The sequence below is a fragment of the Phaenicophaeus curvirostris genome, chromosome 19 (genome assembly GCF_032191515.1).
Source record: "Phaenicophaeus curvirostris isolate KB17595 chromosome 19, BPBGC_Pcur_1.0, whole genome shotgun sequence".
Lineage (NCBI taxonomy): Eukaryota > Metazoa > Chordata > Aves > Cuculiformes > Cuculidae > Phaenicophaeus > Phaenicophaeus curvirostris.
The window spans coordinates 13,691,076-13,716,200 of record NC_091410.1 but is presented as its reverse complement, the minus strand read 5'-3'; the positions used below and the strand labels follow the sequence as shown (position 1 = coordinate 13,716,200).

General features: G+C 44.4%; 1 protein-coding gene across 4 annotated transcripts in view; it reads right to left on the bottom strand.

Annotated features, from left to right (window-relative positions):
• Positions 1 to 24,907, bottom strand: part of SPAG9 (sperm associated antigen 9) — a 55,190-nt gene extending 30,283 nt beyond the window's left edge. The window contains exons 1-5 of one of the 4 annotated variants that reach the window (XM_069872636.1): positions 24,485 to 24,907; positions 18,346 to 18,466; positions 10,889 to 10,959; positions 5,311 to 5,405; positions 443 to 596 (exon numbers count right to left, since the gene is read on the bottom strand). In XM_069872636.1, the coding sequence (XP_069728737.1) occupies positions 443 to 596; positions 5,311 to 5,405; positions 10,889 to 10,959; positions 18,346 to 18,466; positions 24,485 to 24,790 (747 nt within the window). In that variant the 5' untranslated portion in view covers positions 24,791 to 24,907. Of the gene's footprint in view, positions 1 to 442; positions 597 to 4,466; positions 4,772 to 5,310; positions 5,406 to 10,888; positions 10,960 to 18,345; positions 18,467 to 24,484 lie in introns of those variants that run through there. The other 3 variants (XM_069872637.1, XM_069872638.1, XM_069872639.1) reach the window with 3 other exon arrangements.
• Positions 24,908 to 25,125: the final 218 nt, after the last annotated feature.

The following is a 25,125-nucleotide window of genomic DNA, read 5'->3' as shown; positions in this document are numbered from 1 at the left end:
CCCAGCTCCGCGATGCACCTACACGTACGCCTGGCAGCAGGCAGAGGCTGCGATGAGCACACTGCTCGCGTAGTAACCAAAGCTTCCCTACAAAACCAACGCTAAACCAGCAGACCTGCTTACACCACCTAGTTACCTATCCAGTGTCTCAAGAACAAGTGACTGATCTTTGGAAAGGGTCCTTAGTCAGGAAGAAAACCCCACCCCTGTGAGCAGAAGAACTAGCCTGTGTCACCATTCATCCAGAAAACGCAACTTGAGCTTCATTTCTTCCAGAAAGTTCCCTCAAAGCTCATCTGAGTAAGCAACACACTTGGTTACACAAAGGTGACTTAAGGTTTTCCCTCCTCTCCTTCAATGTGCTTTTTCTCCCTGCCAAGGTTCCATAACTTGCTCACGTGAGCTTCTCCTACCACACAAGGCGGCCGAGCCGAGCGCTCACCTTCAGGCTTGTGTGGGACCGCGGCTGGCTTAGCTCGTGGAATTTCCAGTGCTCCGACCCAGGCGTTTCTCCTGCTTCTCTCTGAGCTTCAGGTGTAAGCAGCGCATCTCCTGGAGGCAACGGGAAGATGCCCAGTGATATCGGACGCTCCTTTCTGTTTGAGAGAGAGATGGGTTCCATCAGTCATTTCAGATGTGACACAATTGCCTTTCCTGTACGTCTCCAAAATCAGCAGGGAAGTGGGAAAATTAAAGGTTCAAACACTCATACACTATGCTGTATTAAATATACAAGGTAGAACACACATTTTGTATCACAGCACCTAATAATTCTTCATTTCACATGAATTGATCACAAACAGTCTGTTCCATGGCGTTAGCCAGCATTTATTGATTACACTGTGGCTGATCTATAGGACACAAGTTCTACAGAAATGGAACACAAACAGGAGCACAAGATGAAAACGTTCCCCAATTTCAGACTATATTACAGCCTTCAGCAGCCACTCTTAAAAACACCATTTTGCACTTTTTTTTTTTTTTGCAAGATAGTACCACATAACATCTACAACGGCCAACATTGAAATCATTAACTGAAGCATCTTGGAAAGTTGTAAAAAACCAGCTTCAAGCCCAACTCTTCCCAAATGTAGGGTATCTTTCTTCTGAAGAACACGTGAATTAGAGATTTGTATAAGTGGAAAAAAAATGGGTCAAGGAATTACTGATGTTAAAACTAGCCCAGCTAAAACTTGCATAGCATTATACAAAATCAGTTCAACATCCTCACTCTGAAGGGGCACAAAACCTTGTGCCAGTAAGGTAAATTACTTCATCCCAACTCTTCATCACCTCCATCCTCCACTTCCCTATGGCAAACAGCGTCTGGAAATTCCAAAGCTTCATATATTGAGCCTCAAAAAAAAACCCCAAACCCAAGTCAATCTTGCTGTCACTAGTGTGATGGGTGAACAAAGAGACGAATTCTTCCTGCCAGCAAGAGACAAAAACATCGCGTTTAGCGCGATTCATGGGATGCTACAGCCAGCCCTGAAAAAGAAAAATAGCAGCCAGGCATGGAATCGAGACAAAGCACAGGATTTGTTCAGGCAGAACAATGAAATATAGGAAAAAAGGATTGTAATCAACCGCACAGCTTTAAGTTTGCTAAAGACAGAAGATAAAAGAGTGCACAAACGACAGCAGAAAACTGTGTGTCTGGAGAGGAAGAACTGCTGGGAGTACCCCCACAGGGGCAATCCAGGGAAAACATGGACTTTGGAGAGAGCTCCTGTTCTAGCATAGTAAGTCAAATCACAACCATATCTCCCTTCTTTTGTGAGGCTTTTCACTAATTAAATATAACCTGGGCAGAGTTCCACGCAGAATGAGCACCGGTAAGTTGTACACAAAAATATGAAAGGCAGTACTGAAAAGCAAAAGGAGAGGCTGAGCTACTTTAGAGTGCTTTTGGTTTCTTATGTAGAAGAAATGGTAGCCAAGAAGGGATCGGTTTTAGCAATTAAGCAGTAAATGCCCTTCTGTAAATTTAACATCTTTAAAATACCAATTTTCAAAGAGCAGACAACTTGAATTGCAATTAAGCCTTTCCAGTGCAGGTGTACAGGAGATGCTCCCTGTCCCAGAAACCTTTGCAATTGGTGCGTACATTGTGTACCCTCATTTCTCACAAATGTTATTCCAGGTTGGGTCATTAAATCCAAAGTAGTTCAGCAGTGCAAAAGTAGGTGAAGCAAAGGCAGTTAGGGTTACAAAACAAAAAGCAGCAGACACTGTCCCAGCATATCAAACTGACTGTGCTCAAGAGACTTCACGGAACGCAGCCACTGACTGAAAGGAATTTGATTGCCACCATTCCCACTGTTGTACCAGGTCCTGCTTGTCTTCAGACCTCCCACTGCCCTGGGGTGCGTGTGAGTAACAAAAGCCACACCGCATAACTGAGCTCATATTAAAAGAGATGGGAACCATTGTGCAGATTAAGAAGCCAGCAACAAGAAAAGGCAGAAAGGCTCCACGGAGAAGAAAGCGGTGATAAAGCACACATTGTGCAGGGCCCAGCACGGTGGAAAACGCCTCCCAGAGCACTGGGTCACAGCAAAGAGATTTGCTTACTCGCAGCATACCCCACAAAGCTTCTCTCCTCTGAAGACTGTGAAGAATTTCAACAGAACGGGTACCATGAGAAGTTCACATTTGCTTTTATTTGTGGAACGGTTCGTCATGAACCCATGCGGATGTGCTACAACGGGTCCGGGCACTGAGGCTGCATGGGAAATGAAGGCTGAAAAGGGGGATTATCCTGGAAATGAAGGGTATCGTCTGCATCAAAAGAAACTATCTGATCAGATTGAAGCTATTTCAACTGATTTCACTGGTTGATCAGAAAGCGGAGAACCTCTTCTACTCCTGCAATGCCCAAGAACTATCTCAAAACACAAGAGTGAGCAGAAGGCAGGCATGCGTTTGAATAGCCTGAACTAATCTCGTGAAGTGATGCACTGAAGCATTTACAGGAACCGCTGGGATAAGCGACCAGATGCTCTGTTCTAAAATCCAACTTGTGTTAAAAAAATAGAAACAATTCTACAATTGGACTTGTCCATCTTATATTTTTATCATTTTTAAAGGAAGAAAAGATGAGGAACTATGTTCCAATTCTGCTAATTCCTAAAACAACAAATTACTACAGGGCAGGGGGAGGGGCAGAACGAAGAAAAAAACACAGCTTCCCCAAGCCCCTCAAACCCATTCAGTGCTCCTCAGGGAAGCAAAGCAAATTACAAAAATAGTCTATTTCTTAAACAACCTGATTGCTTAAAAACAAACAATCTAAAAAAAGTTGTCAAACATGAGGTTCAATATTTTGCTTTGATTTTTGAGTTTGCAATTATTTGTTTGGGTTTCTCCCCTTCTGAATGAGGGCAGCCTTACTGACCAGATCAGCCTAGAAAGAGTTATACTACATCATTTTTCTTTTTATTTCAAAACTCATATACACTTACTGCTACTGTTATTGATATTTCTTTTCTCTATTGCTTGCCTTTAAACCTTTGGAAAAACCCTTCTGTTCTCAGAGACACAAGTTGAACACCTACTCCCATACAAAGTCTACATGCACCATGTTTTAAGGACAAGAAGTCACATCCCTTTTTCAAAGAACACGATTACCAGTGTTTTTCCCCCTCTTTATTTCAAGTTTACTATTCAGTTTACAACCACAATTAAAGTATGTCAAGTTTTTTGGGTCAGAAAGCTACATTTTAAAACTTTTCCAACCATTTTCATTTGTAATTCAAGCAATAAAACATGTCAGGATTACTTTGGGTCAAAATATTCCAATGCATCTCTGCTCGTGCTCCAGGCAACCAGGACAAACAGCCCAGGACTTGAGGGGGGACAGAGCTGGCAGTTGGCCATGCGAGTACAGAAAGAGAGGAGAGGATAACATTTGGCTGAACAATAGTGAATAGGCTTTAGGAGCTCTAATGCTCGAACAATGGCAGAGTTTTTTTCCCACCAACCTATAATCAGATTTTTTATAAACAATGTGATCCACTAATTACTGAGTTTGAGCAGATCATCAATTAACGGATCTTCTATAGTTTTTCTGCTTTCAAAAAAAATCGAAATTTCACAGTACAAAGCCTCAGAACGCATGCATTTATCGCTACAAAAGATCAGCCAAGTACCTGACAATACACCGAACATGAGCTTTATCCACATAATCATCACTGGGTTTTGTGCAGGTTACAATAAACCAGTGTAAGAGCTTTCAAAAAACAAGAAATATAAACTGACCTTGTACTTCAAGACAGACAATGAAATTCGTGCACATAAAAAATATATTGCTATAACCCAGTCCATAAACGTTTCTAAAATAATTTGAAATTTAGATATAATGTACATCTCTAATTTACCCTTGGTCTTTCCGTTTGGAAAGTAAACGGAAAGCTGAGAAGGAGAAAAAGCCCACGAAGCCAAGGTTCAGTAGGTCAGGGTACCTGAGTATCCTTGGTAGGTTCTGCGTCAGAGCTGGCACGCCAGTGGAAATGGAAAAGTGCACAAGCAGCAAAACAGAGAGAGACACCAAGATCGCCGAGTTAATGACCACCGCCCCGCCAACGAAGCCAAACACAAATAGCAGCATGCATCCAGGATTCATGGCTCTGTGCTGGCATGGTGAAACGCCGGAACCGAGAAGGCTACACGGGGGCTGAGGGTGTATCTTTGTAGGCAAAGTCTGTCATTCAGCCGCTGCCACAAAAACAATGCCATCAGCAGCAGCGTTCCGCTCTTCTGCAGCAGCCCCAGAGCAATGACATCACTGCTCTCCTCCCCCTCGCGCCGCGAGCTGCCGGGCTCCTCGCAGCATCTATGCAGCAACGCAGCGACACAGCCAGCCCTGAAGCTTTTCTCCTCTCCTTCCGTGCAGAGTTCACAGCCTAGAAAGCTTCAAAATCTGCATAATGCATTCACATCGAGCCCCGAGAATGAGCAGGTACCACGACACGCACCTTCCCCAACCTGCACACAAAGCCACGGCAAGATGCCCATCATTTTGAGGCAGCTGCCGACATTTTCCTTGCCTACCTGAACATAAACACTCAAAAAGCTGAAATTGTTTCAGGCTAACGCACAAAGTACATCTCAACACTCAGCGGCACGACAGCAAAAGCCTCTTTCTACTCATTTCTACACCGTTCTCTCACTGCACTGCAATCACACAGAAAATCTTCCCGATTCAGCCCAACCATTGTTGCAGGATTAAACAACAAAATCTTGCAAACACAAACAAATGGATTTCTTTTCTTTCATTTCAGGGTTAGAGCGTAATAAACAGCTTACCGGATTCTACTGTGGGTTATGGATTCTGGCTGTTCACCCCCTGTCAGCTGGTGAAGTTTGGTTCTTTCCAAGTGCTCCATGTAATTGTGGATCATCTGTTTAAAAGGAGAGACAAACAGCAAGAAATATTAATATAACTTTTACTACCGCTGTATAATTTTTGGCCAGCACAATATAATCTTCCCCTACAATGCTAAAAATAGTAAAAGCATTCCAAAACATTAGAGAAATAGACAAAGAAGCACAATTACACAGTGTGTAAAACCACAAACCAGAAGAGAAGCCCATAATAAATAAAGAAACTGGAGAATGAACGTGTGCACTCATGCACAAGAAACACCCTAAGGACACCCTAAGTTCACATGATATTGCAAACAAGAGTTTTGAGCAGAAGTCCCACGCTCAAATCCATTTCAGAGGCTACTATGTCCAGCAGATATTAACATTTACTGTGTGACACAATGCCTTTCACTATGGCCTAACTGTCAAGTGTTGTGAAGGTCAGACAATGCGCTCCTCAAACACTAAACATCATTAATCCACAACCTAAGGATCAGCTTATTTCCAGTGGCAGAAACATGAACTCATCATCTCTTCTCTTTTTTTTGCTTCTAACATACAAATAAATTTAGGCTTTCTGTATTTTTCCCAAAGTGAAGTTTGGGTTTTAATTATCTAGACGGACATCCCATTCTGAGCATCTTGGGTTTTCAGCACTCAAAGAGCTTTGCTTCCTCTTTAAGAGACGGCCACAGGCCAACCTGCTGACTCTTGCAGTCATGACTTATTTAACAACCCCCAGCTCCAGTTCACCGAAGAATGAAGCTGCTGAGCATGTAACTGAGCCAGGACAGGCATGGAGAGAAGGAACGGGTATCGCTGCATTGCTCTAAGGGGTTAATTTGGACATACGCCTCTGAAATGAAAACTGTGGAAGCCCAAAGAGAAGCCTATGTGACATCTGGCATTTTCAGCATTCCTGCACTTGCATTCAAAGGTGAATAGGGCACTTTGGAACAAAGAAAGAAGGGATGGAATCACAGGTGTGCTGCAAGAGAACCAAGCGTGCTTTCTGCCTGAGCCATATTGACGTCACATCTCAAGGGCTTCCTCTAAAGAATAATAAACCTATTCTGTAAAACTACCACCTCTTCTGCTACTCTACAAAGGGTACACACACACATTTAGAGCAGTGTTATCAACAGGCACTTCTATAAGCAGTATTCCATGACTATTTTGGGGCCATCTGCACACGTGTGGATCGAATTCAGCAGGATCTGGAAGCTGACGTCATGCGTTCCACCCAAGTGAGGGCTGAGGTGGCCAGGGCCAGCGAGCCCGACCTTCGGACGCAGCTATCAGCAGCTTCCTCACAGCCCCCGTGAGCCAGCGCCGGTGTACGTAACACACCCTTAGCCCAAGATTCTTTTGGTAGAGTGAACTGGCTTAAGACATCCTGAGGGATACTCTATAAACCAGTAACCGAGACAGTGAATACTGGTTACATACAGATTCTGGTTCTCCCAGCATCCACCTGAACCAATTATTATAATTCTGACAAGAAAAAAACTTGCTATTTTTAGAGAAACATTACATAATAGGCTAACTGCTGCTGGGAGCTTACAAAATTTATCCTCCAAAGCAGCAATAAAGGCAGCCGATTACTAGCACCATCTCACTCGCTTCCTTATTTCTTTAATGCTCGCTCCTACACAGAAGCAATCAGAAGAATTGAAAGCTCCACCTTCAGCTACCCACATTGCTTGGGTTTTCTGTTTCCACCAAGCAACTACAATCAGATTCCAACAGTACCTGTGCCCAGTTCTACACGAGTTTATTATGAGCCAAATCAATTTAGAAATTCCAGGGAATAAAACAATGCCCAACTTGGAATTTCTGGATCCTGTTCATGTGTTCCCTCATCAAGGGAGGGAGATGTTACCAAGCAGAAGCCGACCTACCCACACACAATGCCATTTGCAGCACACCAAGGGGTTTCTGTAATTAAGATTTCAAACACAACATCTGTGGTGCTGTTCAGAAAAAGAACAGAAGCTGAGTTACCAGTACCTGTCCGGGGAACAACAAACACGTGAGAAATGGACAGCCAAACTCCCACTACTTTCCTGTTTTGCAAAATAAATGGTTTAACCTACTTTCTACCCTCCCTTCAGTCTAGTCTTTTGTTTACTGAAATGTCTCATTATATTTGTTACCACACACAGAAGCCAGAGGGCAGGGCAATTTAAAGCGCTACGTGGTTTAGTATTGTTCTGCAGATAAAAATAATGCTGATGGTAAAATAAGCAAATCTGAAAGTCACAACCTTCAGCATAATCATCCATAGCCTGTTACGCCTGACAGCTCACTTTGCTGTCCCTGCAGTCCACAAATACTTTGGATATGACCAGTTGTTCCAAGGAAGACATCACAAATACTGACCACTCTTCATCACTGTTGTAATTAAATACATTGCTCAATTACCATTAGTTGATGGGATTACAGATAAAGTCAGAACTCGGAAGAGATGCCTTAGGTAGCTACAGCATTTCACAATCCACGTGTTACCTCACTTAAGGACACAACATGTAAAGCTGACTACAGTGAGCTCTGGAAGGCCTTGCAGCATGAACACAAAAGCCACCCCCTTAAGTGCACGTGATAACGATGCAATGTCCATCCATCTCAAGAATGCTCAGACTGGTTTCCTCATGCAGCACATGACAAGTCCTACAACTGTAGGAAGTGCTGCAGGTTTTTTCTGCATCCTAAGCTTCAGCATTTGGTGAAAGGCAACGAACATCCTACCCCTACAAACCCCTACCCCTACAACTGCTCCAAGGAACACCAGCCTGATGCCTTCAGTGTCACAACCACATGTGCACACACCACGGTGTGGTTATTGTTACCTGCACCTTTTCCTTAACCAGGCTGGGAGCATCTCCTTTACACCTTCCTTTCTCTTTCACTGCTCCTTTCTTTCTGTGTCAACGCTGTAACTCCCCCAGGACGGGTTTCAGTAATTCTCTGCTGTCAGACCAGGCTCTGCACTACAGCCCTCGCTGCTCATCCTGCTGATCCAATCAGGTTTGGCACAAGCAGCTCCTCCCTTTGGGAATGTGCGACCAACCGTGTGTATATAGATCTTTCCATGTCCCACATAATCTAGATGTATTAGGGTAACGGGCACTTCTGCAATCTCCTTGATTCAGTACAAAAGTCCTAAAGATACTTCTACGTAGCTACCTTTTACCTTTAAAGATTCATGGTGAGTGTGTCACCTAAGTAACAGCATCATTCCCACTGGTGAGCCTTATGCACACAAGATGCTGCTGCTGGCAGGTACTGTACTAAGTAAAGATATTAAATCCAGGCTTTAAACATCTAGCTGTTAATGGTCAGCGTAAAGCTTTAGACAAACTACTAGGTTTAACACAAAGTCTAAGCTCAAACCCACTATTTCTGGCACCCATGCTTTGCCACAACTGTCACCAGACATCTCCACTTGGCTTTCTCCTCCTGTTTCCCACTGTGGGACATGCTGGGGATCTCTGTTTGTCCAAACGAACCTGACAAAGTACATTCCCAAAGCCAGAGACGGGCTCACTGCTCTGTCACATTGCATCAGCGCAAAACACTGAGAAACTTCACGGCCCAATTATGCTTCATTAAACTAAGCCCATATTCTGTGTGCCAGGGAAAGAGATATTGAGCCATCTTAGCCCTGTGTTTCCTAAAGCACAAAAAGCAGCATTTCCTTACACAGAAGGAAAAAGGTTTATTTTGGAAATAGGTGCACCCCATCCTGAACACATTGTTAAGATTGCAGAAGATGGCTTGAGAATTTGGGCACCTCTCATAACGAGTGCACACACTGATCACCTACCGACAGAGCAAAACCTCCACAGGCAAATCCAGAAATAACCCAAAGGTTTCTGGTTTCAGAAGCTACATATCAAAGGGAGAGAGGTGAAACATTCAAAAGGAAAAGCAATAAAAATGCTGAGACTGGGAAACAAAGAAAGAAAGAAGCGAATATGCAGAAAGGACACAGGAAACGTAAGACCTGGTTCTGAGAGCACAGAGGTGTGAACATACCACGTTACATTACACCTTAGTTGTGAAGAAAAGACACAGTTGCCTCATTAATAATAAAGCCCAAGGAAACACCTCTCCCTACACCAAAAAAGTGAATTTAAGATGTAAAAGCATTTAATAAATTGGAATCAAACCAGCAGAGGTTGTTGTCCATTTTGGAGCAAAACCTATGTAAAAAGATATTCAGAACATTTCATTAGCATCTCATTGAATGAACGGTGCCCGACACACTCGGTTGTCTTGAACTCTGCAAAACAGGATTCAGTAGAAACCTGTGCCACTTCTATTGTGACAGAACCCACTGGAACTACCTAAAACACACGAAGACTTTACAAACGCATCACATTCTGGAGTACTTCCAATTCTGAAGGATGTAGAACTTAAGTGGGCAGCATTAGGCTTTGTCACTTCTCATCTTACTGAGTTCCCAGTTTTCAAGAGATGCAGCGTTCTAAAGCAACTATTTAATAACAAACTTGATCTTAAATCCACCAGCATTTTGGTAGGCGATATGAATATTTGCATTTAAGAGCTGCAGACATCCTGTCACACAATACTTGAGAGCCAGACGCTAGTTGTGGTTCCAAGCCCCTTTCAGCTGCTGTAACATGTTAAGATTGCTAAGGAAGTACAAAAGGTAACCAAACTCGACATCTGTATTTGCTTTCCCTTCCCCACATGTTGTCTTCTGAACTAGGAACAGTCAGTATTGCACTCCCCGCTTTGTCCCTGATGATCTAAAACCAGCTCCCTGACCTTTCAAATGCAGGCAAAGCAATCAGAGTAAGGAGAACCAGGCTTGACATCGGTAATCCAAATTATTCAGAGAACATAGTGGTCTCCTCACTAAAATAAGCACGCCAATTAGGCAGTGGGAAATACAACCTGCTACCAAAAGTCAAAGCACTGAAGTCCCTTTATGCTCTGGAATCAACTTTAAGTATGACTCTCATTTATTTATTTAAACATAACCAAACTTTTCCTGTCCTCACTAACCAATTCCATTTTCAGTAGCTATCAATAAGTACCGTAGCGATTGCTTTTAATCGTGAGTCTTGGTAGGTCAGTTTTTGAAGGTGTTTGTTCCTTCAACTGTACAAATAAAACCAACACAGAAAACTGCTGGCAAGAGTGCTGAGACTGCAGTTTAATTTCTATTCCTTTGAAGTTTGTTAGTGTGCTTTGAAGAATTGCCTTTGAAATATGAAAATGCAAATCTCTGTGTTTTAAAACTTCTGCATATCTGACAAAACTATAAAATTAACAAACATATCATCAAACTAACCTCGAGTCAGACACCTGGATGTGAATGAGAAAAACTACAGAGCCAAATGAGGCCTGGGTACAACCAACATTAGCAATGCAAACATCCAAGTGCCAACAAATAAAACATCCAATAATTTCCCCGGTTCTCATAACAGTTTCCCATAGCTCTGCATTTTCACAGGTACTCTGAATTCATCTCGGTGTAATGACCTACCTCTGTATGTCTTGAATGAAGTGCATTGTATTCTTTCTTGAGTTCTGCCTCCCTCTCCTCAAGTCTGCTAACTGGAAAAAGGAAAAAACAAGAATTAAGATTAAACTCAGGATTCCAAGCAATGAGACAGACCAGCCCAGCACCAGGCGGCCAGGTCAGAGGTAAGAGTTGTCTTAGTAGTGAATAGCAAAATGCAGGACAAAATTTATGTCTCTTCTTGCGTTTTCAAACTCATCACTCAAACTTCCCAAGAACATCAAGAGCAGCCCTGTCGATCTGCAGCCCTCATGAAAAGCCCAAGTTCTCTTTTCCTGAGCTGACTGCTACTCCAGTGACCGGGAACTTCAATGTTCCAGGGCAGCTCACTGCTCACACCGATCCAGATCGTTTCACACGTGCACATGGAAGAGGCAGAAGCCGTGGCACCCAGCTAGAATCCCTCTCAGCCGAGAGCTGTGAGCTCCAGCTACGGCTTTCCTAGAAAATAACTGCACAACACCCAGACGTGTTAAACTGAGACAAACAGGAAGCTATTTAAAAAATACCATGTTTAAATCGCATGTCGTAGTACCAAAATTAAGACTCCTGCTGGCACTAACTTTGATTTCACCGAGTATTAAAGCCACAGATTCAGGAAAATAAAACAACTGAATATTTTGTAGATACTCCAAGAAATTAAAAGTACACCTAGCAGATTTGAGAGCATTTCAGACAACTCCATGCAAAGGAAAGTAGCTGGAATAAACCAGGCAATTGGTCTGCAGAAACTGAAGAGAATTCAGCTCTTTCTTCACACAACAAATTCCTTCCATCCAATCAGAAAGTGTTTTTTGCTGCCTGAACGCAAATTCCATTTTTTTTGTTTAGGTATTTTTGAGGATTATATTTAATGGGATATAAGCACATATTTCAGGTTTTGTAACTGAGCCTCTCTTATTCCACTTCCACCTTTAAATACCCTGGGAAATGTCAAATTTACAGTCACCTGAGTCCAGAGACTCACTGCCAAACACACACTGTCTGCAGACAAACGTCAGCACCTTCTCTACCAAATCACACATTTCCATGTTGCCCACTGGGCCTTCTCAAGTTAACTCACAATAGACCATTTCTTTGTGTTCCATATATCTGGATTTAGATACAGTATTTTATCATAAATATGTTTCAATCAAAAAAACCCACAACTTTGCCAGAGTCAAATGCTGGAACCAAAACACATCGTTGTCTCCTCAGTGTAAACATCCTCACCTCCTAATCTCATCTTGCTCTTATAAAAACATTAAGTTCCTTGACACAACCTTTTGCATTCCACCTATAAATATCTGACCAAAGGTATTAAATCAGGTTTTATTTATACTAACACAGATTGAACATTTACATTTCTCCACTGTTATCAGACTGAACACGAGTTCTTTGGAGTCCAACAGCAACTTCTACCCAAAACAAGTTAAAAATAAGTTGGATCTTGTAGCAACTTCTCACCTTCTATCTGGCCAAACCAGTGGTTCACTGAGAAGAACTTTGAGTGATCTGAAAACAGCAGGATGCTGTGTTTGTACATCTGGCTATTGAGAAGAGTCACTTCTTGAGAAAATCCAACGTGAAGTCAGCAGCAGCACAGAAGCTACAGCAGACTAGGTTTGCTTTTAAAGTCTGCGTGACAATTCAGGAATGCAAGATTCTAAAAGCCATTTAAAGCCATTTTCTTCGTCGCTGCAACACTGGCAGCAATAGAATTACTGTTACTGTCAAACTCCAGCACCCAGCCCACCAGTACAATACTCCCTTGAAAAAGTACATTAGCAGTTAATTATACATCAGTGGATCCCAGCCTCCTCTCACCACTTTTGTTCAGGTATATTAATAGATGAGTTCAGAGCAGGCCAATCACTGCTCTAATTTCCTACTCCACTCTATTTCAGCCTCGAGTCTGCAGCACGCTGGGTGCGAGCACACTGTTCCTTCTGCCCCATCTAGTGGGAGCTGCTTCCCACAGCACAAACCCAACAGCAGGCGCTCTTCTAACCTGACAGCACAAGGCACTGTGGAAGTAACTGAGAAATGCTTTAATGGAAACAAAGCCTTCCTTTCCAGCATACGCTGTTCCGTCCCTTCTTAGCTGGAAATAAGATTGGTTCTGCTGTTCTGTCTTTGACAAACACGTAGGAACACTCCAAACCCAGCTGACCAGATCTGAACTTTTCCATTTCTTTCAAGGATCTGCTGAAAAGCTTCCTTGTGTTCGTTCAAACAAATGCTACCATTAAGCTGTGCCTAAAACCACGCTACCAACAGACGTACTTCTTATCGGTTTATTCACATCACCGTGTGCGCAGACACACAAGTTGAGTCAAATCTCAGAACTGTGTTAAGCTTCACAGCTGGAAGTTCCTACCAGTCTCCTTGTTAACTGGATTGCTCGGTGTTAATCGCTGCTGCAGCTCTACATAGGCCAAGCTCAGAGTAGTCGTAACTCAAGACGCTGTCTACCTGAATGTATGTCACAGTGATGCTGGTGTCTGGAGAGCTCAGATGAAAATAAAACACCAAGTAACATCTGCAGAAGATTCACACAGAATCTGGTCTAGCATTTTCTCTCAAAGCCAGTGAAAGTCACAGCTGTTTTCAGCTTCCAAAGAAAACAAATCCACGTGTTCCTAGGTCAGCTGCCAAAACGTTTGCCTCACATTCCAAATAAAACCTACAGTGAGCCGTATCAATCGCTGCAAATGTCACCTGATATGGGAAATACAGTCACCCCAACGGCTGCGTCGCAACACTTGCAGCTGTTTGAGTTGTTTCTTGGTTTGGTTTTGTCGTGGTTGGTTGGGGTTGGGGTGGGTGGTGTGTGTTAGTTTTTAATATGTCATTTTCCCCAAAAATAATCTAACTGGACCATAAATTACAAAGTTAGGTTTGATAAATCGTAACAGATGGAACTACACCTGTGCCTTGTCTGCCCTGCCCAATGCAGTACAATACCCTGGCTGCACTTCAGCACGAGGCAGATCCAGGAAAGGAACCAAGTCCTTCACCTCCCACAGCCTACCACCTCCATCAGGAAGCGCTTCAACCATGCAGACATCGTGTCTGTCAGATTCTCTCGTACATGAGTTACTTTGGGAATGATTCCTCCAGAAAGCATCGCCCAAAGCTGCTCCATTCCTGTAGTAAGTCAAAATACACTACAGTCAACTTTTATTCCAATATAACTGACTTAGAGTCTACAACACAGAGTGAACCGACATTCCAAAAGAGGGAGACAGAGAAGGGAAATAAAATGCTGAGCCCTCGCAGACCTCAGTGGCCCATCCCGTGAACACTGAAAGGCACCAACCCCACACGGTCCCAGCACCGAGCAGCCCCAGAGCTGTGTCCTATGCCCTCAGGGAGCACTGCAAGACAAGTGAGCTGTATGCTCCTATTACAAGTTTTTAACAGCTCCAACTACCACGTTTTCCAGATTCAGGGTCAAAATTTGAGGCATACTAATGCTGCAAACTAATTACAAGCAGAGTTAAGGGTCTCACTACAGCAAAGACTTGAAATACTGTGAAAGTCAGATACATTTGAGCTCTTGTAAGAGATGCTTAAGATTTCATCAGGCTGGTATCTGCTTCAGACACATCACTGAGATGGAATCGATGGCAAAGAGAAATATTTAAGTGTTAGATTTCTATTTGTTGACAACTGGGTATTTCCACACTTGGTTCGCCCCCGCAATATTCAGAGGTGCCCTCTGCTGTTGAGAAAAAAGAAGAAACAATCTATACAAGTACAGTCAAGTCATAAACCAGCAACAACAACAACAAAAGATACATTTCAGACAGCAAGAGCTGCTGAAAACTCCTCCTGCAGCACCATCATCCCTAGACAAATCTCCAGAAACTCTGTGTCATTTAATTTGCTTTAAAAACTGCAAAGCACAGCCCCCTTGGAGCACCAGCACTGTCTCTCCTCTGTGCCCTGCAGGTAAAGCCAACGGCCACCACACACCAATGTCAGGGCAGAGGCAAACCATGGAAAACTGGAGAAGAGCAGCAGTGCAAAATGAGATGAGGAGATGGGTCACAGGCCAAGGAGCAAAACTGCTGCAGCACATTCCTGCTCTCAAATAGAAGTAGCAAGTCTTGATGCCTCTGCTCTCCTTTAAGTGGTCGTAAAGTTTGCCGAAACATCCCAAGATGTAATGTTGCACCACTTTTTGACAGCAAACTTGACTTAGGGACCCACCACAGCCCACCAGACATCAGGACCAGGTATCATACACCATGCAGGAGTGGTAACGCTGCGTATCCACCCCCGCCATCCCGGATTTCATCACCCGCTGTGGCTCACAACCCTCCCAGCAGTGCTGCCAGGTCACACTGTCATTGCTCCTTCTTTCCATCTCCTCCTCTGAAAGGGCAGAGCACACAGCTCACTCATCTGGGAGGTGGCTGACAGCCACTGTTCAAACTTGTCATGCAAGGGAAAAAGCTCAGGGAACCACAGCAACTCTGTAATTGGTTGACACAAAATAAACGTCTTATTTCACTTCTTTAATTTCCAGTGCCAGACTCACTCCAACCTAGCAGGTTGAGTATGCAGCTATGAACGTAACCCCACATGATAAACTGAAGTGCAAAGAAATAGTGCTTTTTTCTTTTTCTTGAGTGCGACTATGACTAAGACTGTAAAACCAAGCACTTACAATAGAGGACGTTAACAAAGCTACAGCTTCTCAAGCGCCTTGAACTGGCACGCGTGTTCAAGCACAGACAATCACTCTGAACCCTAACACGTAGCTTCCAAGCTGCTCTCTCCCAGGGTTAACCAGTCCTCACTAAATGCTCAGGATGGATGGTGCGCAAGAGAATGAGTCAAAACTTTTTATTGGACAAAACTTGTTCTCAAAGGCCTTGCTTATTTGAGCAAACACGCATGCAGCGCAAGAAGCAGTTTACAAGATGCAGAAAATCCTGTAGTTAAAGGACTACGTGGGCCCACGTGTCTTACCTCGTTTCTGTTCTAAACCATTAATCATACCATACACTGACGCTGCTACCTCAGACTCTGTACACTGACATGAAAAGGCCATGCTGGGTGTTACTGGCTTGCTTGCTCTGTACGAGGCATTTGCGATTTCCATTCTCAATGATAACACTTCCGCTATTTCAGATGCTTATGTGTTGTGCTGGTAAAATCACAGACTAGTTTAGATGCACAGGCAGCAGTAAAGGAAGAAGAGGAGGAAAGGATATACAGCTAGAAGACTTTTAAGCAGCATCCAGTGAATTTAAATGACATCTTTGGTATTGTAAGACATAGAAACCGCCTTGCCTATGAAACAGAAAAAAAGGTAACACAAGAAAACAAGGTAGTCTGCTTCAAGAATATATACACTAGTAGAGTTTTCATACCCTAGAAATTCAGAGCACTAAAAAACCAGATCACTTGCATAATATTCATTAGACGTTCAACGATGGTGCCTGCTTCCCCTTTGATCTTGCTCCACCACAGCAGTGTGTCAAGTCTTCCCAAGACTTTCATGTTGTCCCAAAACATCAACCAAACCATAAGCAAAACTCAGTGTTCAACGTAGCCCTCCAAGGTGCCTCCAGTTACATTTTTGCCATCACAAAGGGGTTTTCCTCCAATAAGATGATTTTGGAACTCTTTAGAAGTCCATGCTCTAATACCAGAACTTTAGGTGACTGTTATCATGACTACTTGCAACAACAATATCTCACATGAAAAAAAAAAAAAAAGCAGTTTTAGCCAACACTCCGTGGTTCTACTGGAACAATTACTCATTATTAAGACATATACACACAATGGTATTAGAAGTTTAAAATCATAAATATATTTGAAGGCTTATAATTCAAAGCACAAAAAATTTGACACAAATAGGTTCACAGAATAATATAAAGCAGTGTTACTACACCAGTACAAAGTAAATGCAGTTTCTGTAAGAGAAACTCCAGGTATGCTGCCACAGACATTGCCAGGAATCCAAATTATTTTTCTTTTCTGTGCAACTAATTTATGCTTTTAATGTATTAGCAGAAAAAGTAGTGCCATATGCGACATGATGCAATCCCAGTGCCATAATCCTGTTGTCAGAGGCCAGGGTCTCCCATTAAGAAGCTGTTTGGGCTGTGGGCTTAGAGCACAGGCGCTCTGGAAACAGTTTCCTTTGTTACCAAAACAGACCACTCAACTCCTGTTCCAATGTTTTCTTTTCCCTTCTCTGCTGCTTTTAAACACACGCACACACTTCCATTCACAAGAATCCGAGCACTTCTAACACAAATCTCCACACTATGCTTTACGATTATCCATTTGAGCTTGACTTGATCTATAAAGATATGCTCCTGGGAACCAACCACCCTGGTTTGCACTAGAAAAGACAGCTTGAAGGGTTCCCCCAGCACTGTCTGTACAGAATCCAGGAATATTTTAACTGCAATGGACCTGAAGTCATCCTTGCCTCCAAGATTTGCCAGCAGCATTTTAAACCACTCAAACTGCAGAAGGATTCAGCTCTGCACGCCACCTACAATAACCTACTTTTGTCCTGCTACAGACCCACTCATGCCACTGAAAAGTAAAGCTTACAGGAAGATCATTATACCTTAAGTTGAAAAGGGAGCTATAACTTGTGTTAGGGGCAAGTAAGGTTGCTGAGTAGAAATAAATGCACAAAGAACAGTGAAAAGGGACTACTTTGACAACTGACACTCTGCTTCCAGACATCATTCTCATCTCAGCCTCAGTGCAGCCTTACTTCACATTTCTGCAAGGCCCAGCAACAGAAGCTGGACATTAATGGATGGAGATGCCAGTCTTGTGTCAACAGAAGTTAGCTTAGAAGCTTGACAAAACGCCCACGCTAATTCACATTTATTGTTATTGCTACACTGTGCTAAAAAGATTAAATGAAAACAGAAATCATAACCCTCATTGCATGTTTAGCAAACTGACAGTGAGGAACATACAATCCATCACTAGCAGCACAGGTCTTTCATCTTCAATTTAAGGCTGCAGGGTGGGGAAAATGAAACGAGACAGAGCTTCTGTGGGTTTGGGAAATTTTGTCCTCTTCAGATTACATCAAGCTTTAGCATAGACAACAATTCAATGGGAAGAAAATTAGCTTATTCATGAACACTGACAAGGCAACAGGTTCTAAAGATCTCCTGAAAAAGTTGCAAAACACAGAGATAGCAAGGTCTGAAAGGAGAACAAAAGAACAAGTAGGATACCCGAAGAACCAGATTACAGTCACAAGCTTAGATCTGATTTGTTTGCCTTAACTCTACAAAAACCAAACTTGCACAAGAGTTAAACCCAATTATCTGTCAAAACACCAGAATCTAATAGTATGGGTATTTAGCGTATGTATTCACATTTTACACCGTGACATTTAAAATGCACTGTTATCACCTAAAGGGAGGGCAATACGTTTTACTTACTTTGATCAGCATAGTTTTTTGCTTTTAGTTCAAGCTGCCGCGTTTGCGATTCCAATGCCTCCACCCGGGTCTGCAGGTCCTTCTTCTCTTGTTCTTGAGAATCTTCAAACTCGATGAATTTCTAAACAACAACAACAACAAAATTAAGTTAAACTCCGAAATTAAATGCAGATTCTTTGAAAAAACACAGACAGAGCTCTTTCTCCAAAGAGAAACAGATACACAGGCATTCCTAGTTTGTTTTTAACGAGACTTTCACTTCAAGCAGCAGGTCGGAAACTCCAGCTGCCTTTACAGCAAGACAGGGTGCAGGCAGGTTTCCAGAAAACAGCAATGTTATTGGTGATTTGAATATAATTTTTAAGTACTGTCCTGGTTGGATAGAGTGAATTTTCTTTCTGGCAGCTGGCATAGCGCTGCATGTTGGATTTGGGGTAAAAATAATGTTAACATACCAACAGTTTTAGTTGTTGCCAAGCAGGCAAGTACTTTTCAGCTTCCTGTGCAGGTCTGCCAGCCCAAAGGAGAGGGGTGCGTGGGGAGCCGGGAAGGGACACAGCCAGGACAGCTGACCCAAGGGATATTCCACACCACAGGACATCGTGCTCAGGATATAAACTGGGGGAGCTGGCCCAGGGCCAGCAATCGCTGCTCAGATATGCGTTACGCATTGGGTGTTGAGCAGTTGTATTGACCATCACTTGTCTTGTATATTCTATTACTATTATTATCTCTCCCTATTGCTGTCCTAATAAACTGTCTTTATCTCAACCCATGAGTTCTTATTCTTTTCCCATTCCCCTCCCCATCCAACTGTGAGGGAGTGAACCAGCAGCTGTGTGGGGCTTAGCTGCCAGCTGGGATTAAGCCACAGTACCTACGTATCACTAGGAAAACTCAGTGGGAAAAATACTTCAGAAGTTCACATTTCAACATTTAATAAGCTACTACTAAGCTTTGGCTATTGTGGTTTGTAGCTTTTACAAAAGCAGAAACTCAGAACTCTATGAAAAGAGCTTCAGTTTAGCAGGGCCATCAGAAGTTTTGCTTAAAAATTACTTCAGATGTAGAAATGCATCAAATTCCATGAAGTGGAACAAGAGTTTCTTTCAGACGAGCTCTCCCTGGCTATCACAGGACCAGGCATGGGGTTCATATGACTGTGCTTGGAGCTGAACCGTGAAACGATTGAGAAACAGCTGACAGCAGCCCAGGTAGCACTGCTCTGCCCTCTGTGATTTAAAATGGGTTCTCCTGCTTCAAAAAGGCAGATGTGCCAAAGTCTTCCTCCCCTCTCAACACAAAAAGTTTGGGAATATTAATTTGTCAGTACAATACTGAAAACCTCAAACTTGATAACCTTGTTTCATGTTTCCTTTGTGGTAAAGGACAAGAGTTGTGCCCTATTTACATTAGAAATTCAAGTCACAACTGGCTCATTCCTTGCAGATTCCCCTTTTAAAAAGGGCCTCAAAGTTCGACACAAATTTGGCACTGGGGCTAAAGACCAAGGAGGTTTGAGAAACTCAACGTGGGAAAACATGAAAGAAGAGTTATAAACTTGTAACATCTTTGTTTATTTGTTTCTCTGGCAATTTCCCAAAGTCAGATGTGTCTCCTAACTGCAGGGCCAGGGACAGTTACACTCTCGAACACACAGGCGCGCAAAGCCATCACTGTCGTTGTTACTCATGAACTAAAGATAGATATCATTTCATATTTCTTCTCAAGTTCTTCAACTGCAACTATTAAAGGCGGGATTGTATTAAAGTCAAATGGCTTGGTTATTTTCCACCAATTTACCTTCATGTTGTCCAAGTCAGAATTCAAGTTACAACTCTTCAAAGTACTTTTAGAATTAGAGCTGGGCAGGTTTATTTTTCTCTGCTGAAAACTACACCTGATCAGACCATGGACTGAGTACTTTAGACTTTGAGTGTTTTGTTTCATCTCTCCTTCTGGTGACAATGTTAACACAGGCGGAGCCCCAGGAGATTGATCATCTCATCCTGACTAAGCCTGTGTGACTAGAAATGAAGGACTGGTCAGATCAGCCACCACAGCAGCCAAGGCCGAGCACCCACATTAAAGGACTTATTTTGAATTTACATTGGCGATACACTCAAACATTGCATATCTGGATTGTTTGAGCACGTGCAGGAACCTGTCAGCCACCCAGCATACGGACACCAGACATTCTCCAACTTCAACCACAGCTTCTGGTCACACAGAACACTGAGGCAGACAGGAGTTTAGCTTTCTTCATTTTAAGTGACACCCTGTCTAGGCCACAAAGCCTTATCTCACAATGCTAACAAGAAGTCAGCTTCTTTTAAGCTCGTTTTTTAAAGAAAAAAAACAACTAAAGGACCCCAACTCATGTTTAAAATCATCAGACCACACACCACAAGATTACAGAAGATACAGCTAGAACAGCCCTTAAAAGGTCATCTTGTTTCAAGGCTCTGACACTCAGTGTTGATGTCTGGATCCCAATTTTAATCCATAACGAGGTGTTAATGCACCCCGCCCTCTGCACATGCCCACTGCAGAAACCCAAGCCTGAGATACCTTCATAAACTATGCTTGGCAGCTCCCATCTAATCCTCCCCACTTTCTCCAGGCAGTAACATTTTGCCGTTTCAGACAGACATCTCTCCAACCTGGTCTTAAGGACCTCCAATAACAACTAAGAAAGACTGCTTCACAAGTAGCATTCAAAAGTTTTTATGTAATCGACTTTAAATCTAGTTCAAGTTTACAGCAATAACAACTGCAATAAGCATGAGCTCAGACTCCACGATGGAGCAGCACAGCACGGACACGTGGAGCCCTCTCTCACTCACATAACCATTTGATCGCTAAGGAATACAGTCCTAGCCAAATTAAACCCTTCTTCCCATATTTACGTCATCATCACCTTGTACTTTAACTCGTCCTCCCGTCCCACGATCCAGGTGCAATCCTGAGCCTACCTGGTGTCAGGGTTCCGCCTACTCGCAGCCTCTATCACCCTCTGACATGCACTAACTTCTCTCCCGCGATGCCAGCTCTGCTGCCAACACCAGACTCCTCCTGGGGCAGGCAGAGAAACAACTATCAGGCCAGCTCAGCTGGGCTAGGGGCAGAGAAAAACATGCAACTGAAAACAACCTGCTGTTTCACACTGGTTTAGCGAGCTTTCTGTGTAATGGATATCAATTTTGTTCTCTTATAAATTAAAATTCTTAAACTCTTACTGCAGATCGTTTGCTTAACACAGAATCCTAAGGAAGACTGTTAACCTGGAAAACAGTAACACGCTAGTATTTAACCTAATTTTCACGGTGGTAAACCTTTTTTTCTTGGTTGTAAAGGCAGCAACTATCTACCGAAAGTAAGATTTCAAGAACAGCTTGATCCCACCAACAGCAGAAAAGCTGAAAGACGTATTCAACAGCTTGACACTGCACAAAGGAGTAGATTTTATCTTGTGTCAGGTCCACACAAAACCCCTTCTGCTAGCCGTATGCTCCCAGGTAGAAGATAGCACACTTCTCCAGAAGTAAAACCAATTAGTGTATAAAATAGCAGAACCTCAAATCCTTCTTCCTCTCTCACCGCTTCATGGCAGGGTGTGCTGCTAACATCCACCAAGTGGGACGATGAGTTATGCAGAACTGCAAGCAAACCAGCAGAACAGCCGGTTCCTCTATTTCCTTCGCTGTATCACAAAACATACCCTGTTAAAAGTCAGACAAGTGACTTCAAGGCAACTAAAGAGATCATGGTTGTTACCCAGAGGACTGAAGCGGACCCAGAACTTCTAAAATCATCCTTTTTTTTAGCAGAAGTCAACAGACAATGACTTTCAAGATTCTTCTTTAGTAATGCTTTTAAAGTGCAGGAAATCAAGGTGGCAAATTAGGACAACGGTGTAAGAAGACTGCTATTCAAACAGTAAACCATTAATATTCATCAAGATAACACTGCAAATAAAAATTCCTACAACGGCAAGCAGAAAGCAGAAGATATGTTAATTCTTCAGACAACAGATGATCTGGAATACTGAACTCAGGAGCTCAAAAGTCTCCATTTTGCTGTCAGATCACACAAGCAATCGCCACAATGAAAGAAACACACAAAGCCAATACCTTGTAGTGCAAGCGTTGTGTCCGTGTTCCCCCCTTGCACTTCAACCACACTGATGAACTCAAGTTTGAATAAAAGAGGTACCTCTCATCAAGGGACCACTCTTACCTATGACAGACATTTTCACATGGGTTACAGCACAACTCACCTTGGCACACACCAAGCCCACAACCTCACACCTGAAAATACAGTCTTAAACCTGATGGCACGTGGGAGAGAATCACAGCAAGCTGTCCTGAAGCACGAGTATTAAGTTTTGAGAGTGCATAATCTTTGTCCCCTGAAGTTAATTTATCACGACACAACAGAACCGAGATGGCAGTGAAGTGTGCTGTTCAAATCAAGTTTTGGTGTCAATATTGTCTTCCCCTAAGTCTCATTATCTTTCTGATTTTTGGAAAACTCCAAAGGTAAGCACAACCACAGAGATAAGGACAGGACACCAGGACTGGAAATAGACTTGTAAGAGGGCTTGTTCTGTTACAGATAATACTGTCAATCCAATTTCCTACAGGACTTTGGCAAGACAATGAGCTAGAGTTAGTTACTCTGCACAGCTGCCTTCTATTGTATTGCTTTATAATCTTACATGCTTTACCAGTTTATTCAAGCTGAAGTGATTCTGAAATGATTTTGCCCCGGTTTTTGCAGTCATAGCCTTGGTCAGAGTTTCCGCCACCAAACAGCCACAGCACCTGTTGCTGACTGCAGCTTTATTACCAACTTTGGAGATCTACAGTCTAGAAAACAGGTATTTCCATAGTTTTCACAATACCTCCTCAATCAGTTTTCTCAATATTCCCTCTATAACTGATCTGAAGCACTAGAGCAGCTTGTCCAGAGAAGTTGTGGCTGCCCCATCCCTGGAGGGGTTCAAGGCCAGGTTTGATGGGGCTTGGAGCCCCTGATCCAGTGGGAGGTGTCCCTGCGCATTGCAGGGGTGGGACTGGGTGGGCTCTGAGGTCCCTCCCAACTCAAACCGTTCTGTGATCTAAAATGGACAATCCACCTCCTGTCACAAGGAAAATTCAGAGGGAAAGTAAGGAGTGGAGCTGCCAGTACACGGTTCCATGTTTGCTCTGCAGTGCTGCTTTTCCCCTCTGAGCAACCTGAGAGAGGGTAAGGTATCCAAGCTCACTGCAGGGGGCTTGGGCTGGATTACCTGTACAAGTCCCTTCAACCCTAACCATTCTATGATTCTACGGAGCCTGGAAGACGGGCACTTCAGGAGAGTCATTTGGGAGCCCGAGGAGAATCACAGAATAACCTGAGTTGGAAGGGACCCACAAGTGATTAAGTTCAAGTCCTGTCCCTCCACAGGACAATCCCAACCTTCACACCATGCATCTGAAGGTATTAACCAAATGTTTCTACAATATTGTCAGTCTTGGAACCGTGACTGCTACCCGGGGAGCTGTTCCAGTGCTCCACCACTCTGGGGGAAGAACCTTCTGCTACTATCCACTCTAACCCTCCCCTGGCACATCTTCCTGCCATTCCCTCGGGTCCTATCATTGATGGCCAGAGAGAAGAGATTAGTGTCTGCTGCTCATTCTCGTCCTCCTCCCCTTGTGAGGAAGCAGTGAAGTGCTATGAGGCTCCCCCTCAGTCTCCTTTTCTCCACGCTGAAAAGACCAAGTGACTTCAGGCACTCCTGACACTGCTTCCTCTCCAAACCCTCCACCAACTCCGTGACTTCCTCTGGACGCTCTCCAACACCTTTAGGTATATTTTACACCGCTGTGCCCCAAGCCGCACCCAATCCTGGCGGTGCAGCCGCCCCAGAGCAGAGCGGAGCGCAAGGATCCCCTCCCTCACCCCGCTGCCATCAAGCCAGGACGGGCGGGAGCTGCCACAGAGCTCGGGGCGGCTCCACATCGCTCCGCGGAGCCGCACGAGACCGAGCCGGCGGGGCTGCAGGCTCGGGGCGCTCCTTCCCTTCCCAGAGAGCGCGGGTGCCGGTCCCCGAGCGGGGCGGGGGGCCGCGCGAGGCCGCCCCCGCGCTCACCTCCTCGGCCTGTTTGCGCAGCGCCTTCTCCCGCTCGTACTGCGTGAGCAGCTGCTCGTTGTCGTCCCGCAGCAGCTCCAGCTCCACGCTGGTCTCCTGGCTGTGCGCGCACACCGAGTCCAGGTTCTCCAGGACGGCCACCACCAGCGGCATCAGCTCGGCCACCACCTCCTCGTCGTAGCGCCCGATGAGCCGCTCGAACTCGCGGTAGATGGAGCCCGCCAGCCCCGACACCCGCTCCGACATCATGGCGGGGCCGGGGCCGCCGGGGTCCTCCTGGTACACCACGCCGTCCGCCAGCTCCATGGCTGCGGGGAGGCCTCGGCTCGGGGCCGGCGCCGCCTCCTCCTGCTGCCTCTGCGGCGGGGCCGCGCCTGCAGCCCGGGCGGGGGAGCGGGCCTGGCGCGCCGCTCTGACGTCACCGCCGCGCCGGGCGGGGCGCGCGTCACGCGGCGGGGGCGCGGCCTCCCGGTAGGGGCGGGGCCGTGAGTCACGCGGAAGGGGCGCGGCGAGGGGGCGGGCGTCTCGCGTCACTGATAATCGATAAGGCGGAGGGGGCGTGGCCTCCGCGCCGCGAGGGGCGGGGCGAGGGGGGCGGAGCCACGAATCCATCGTTGGTTATTAGGCAGAGTGGGCGTGGC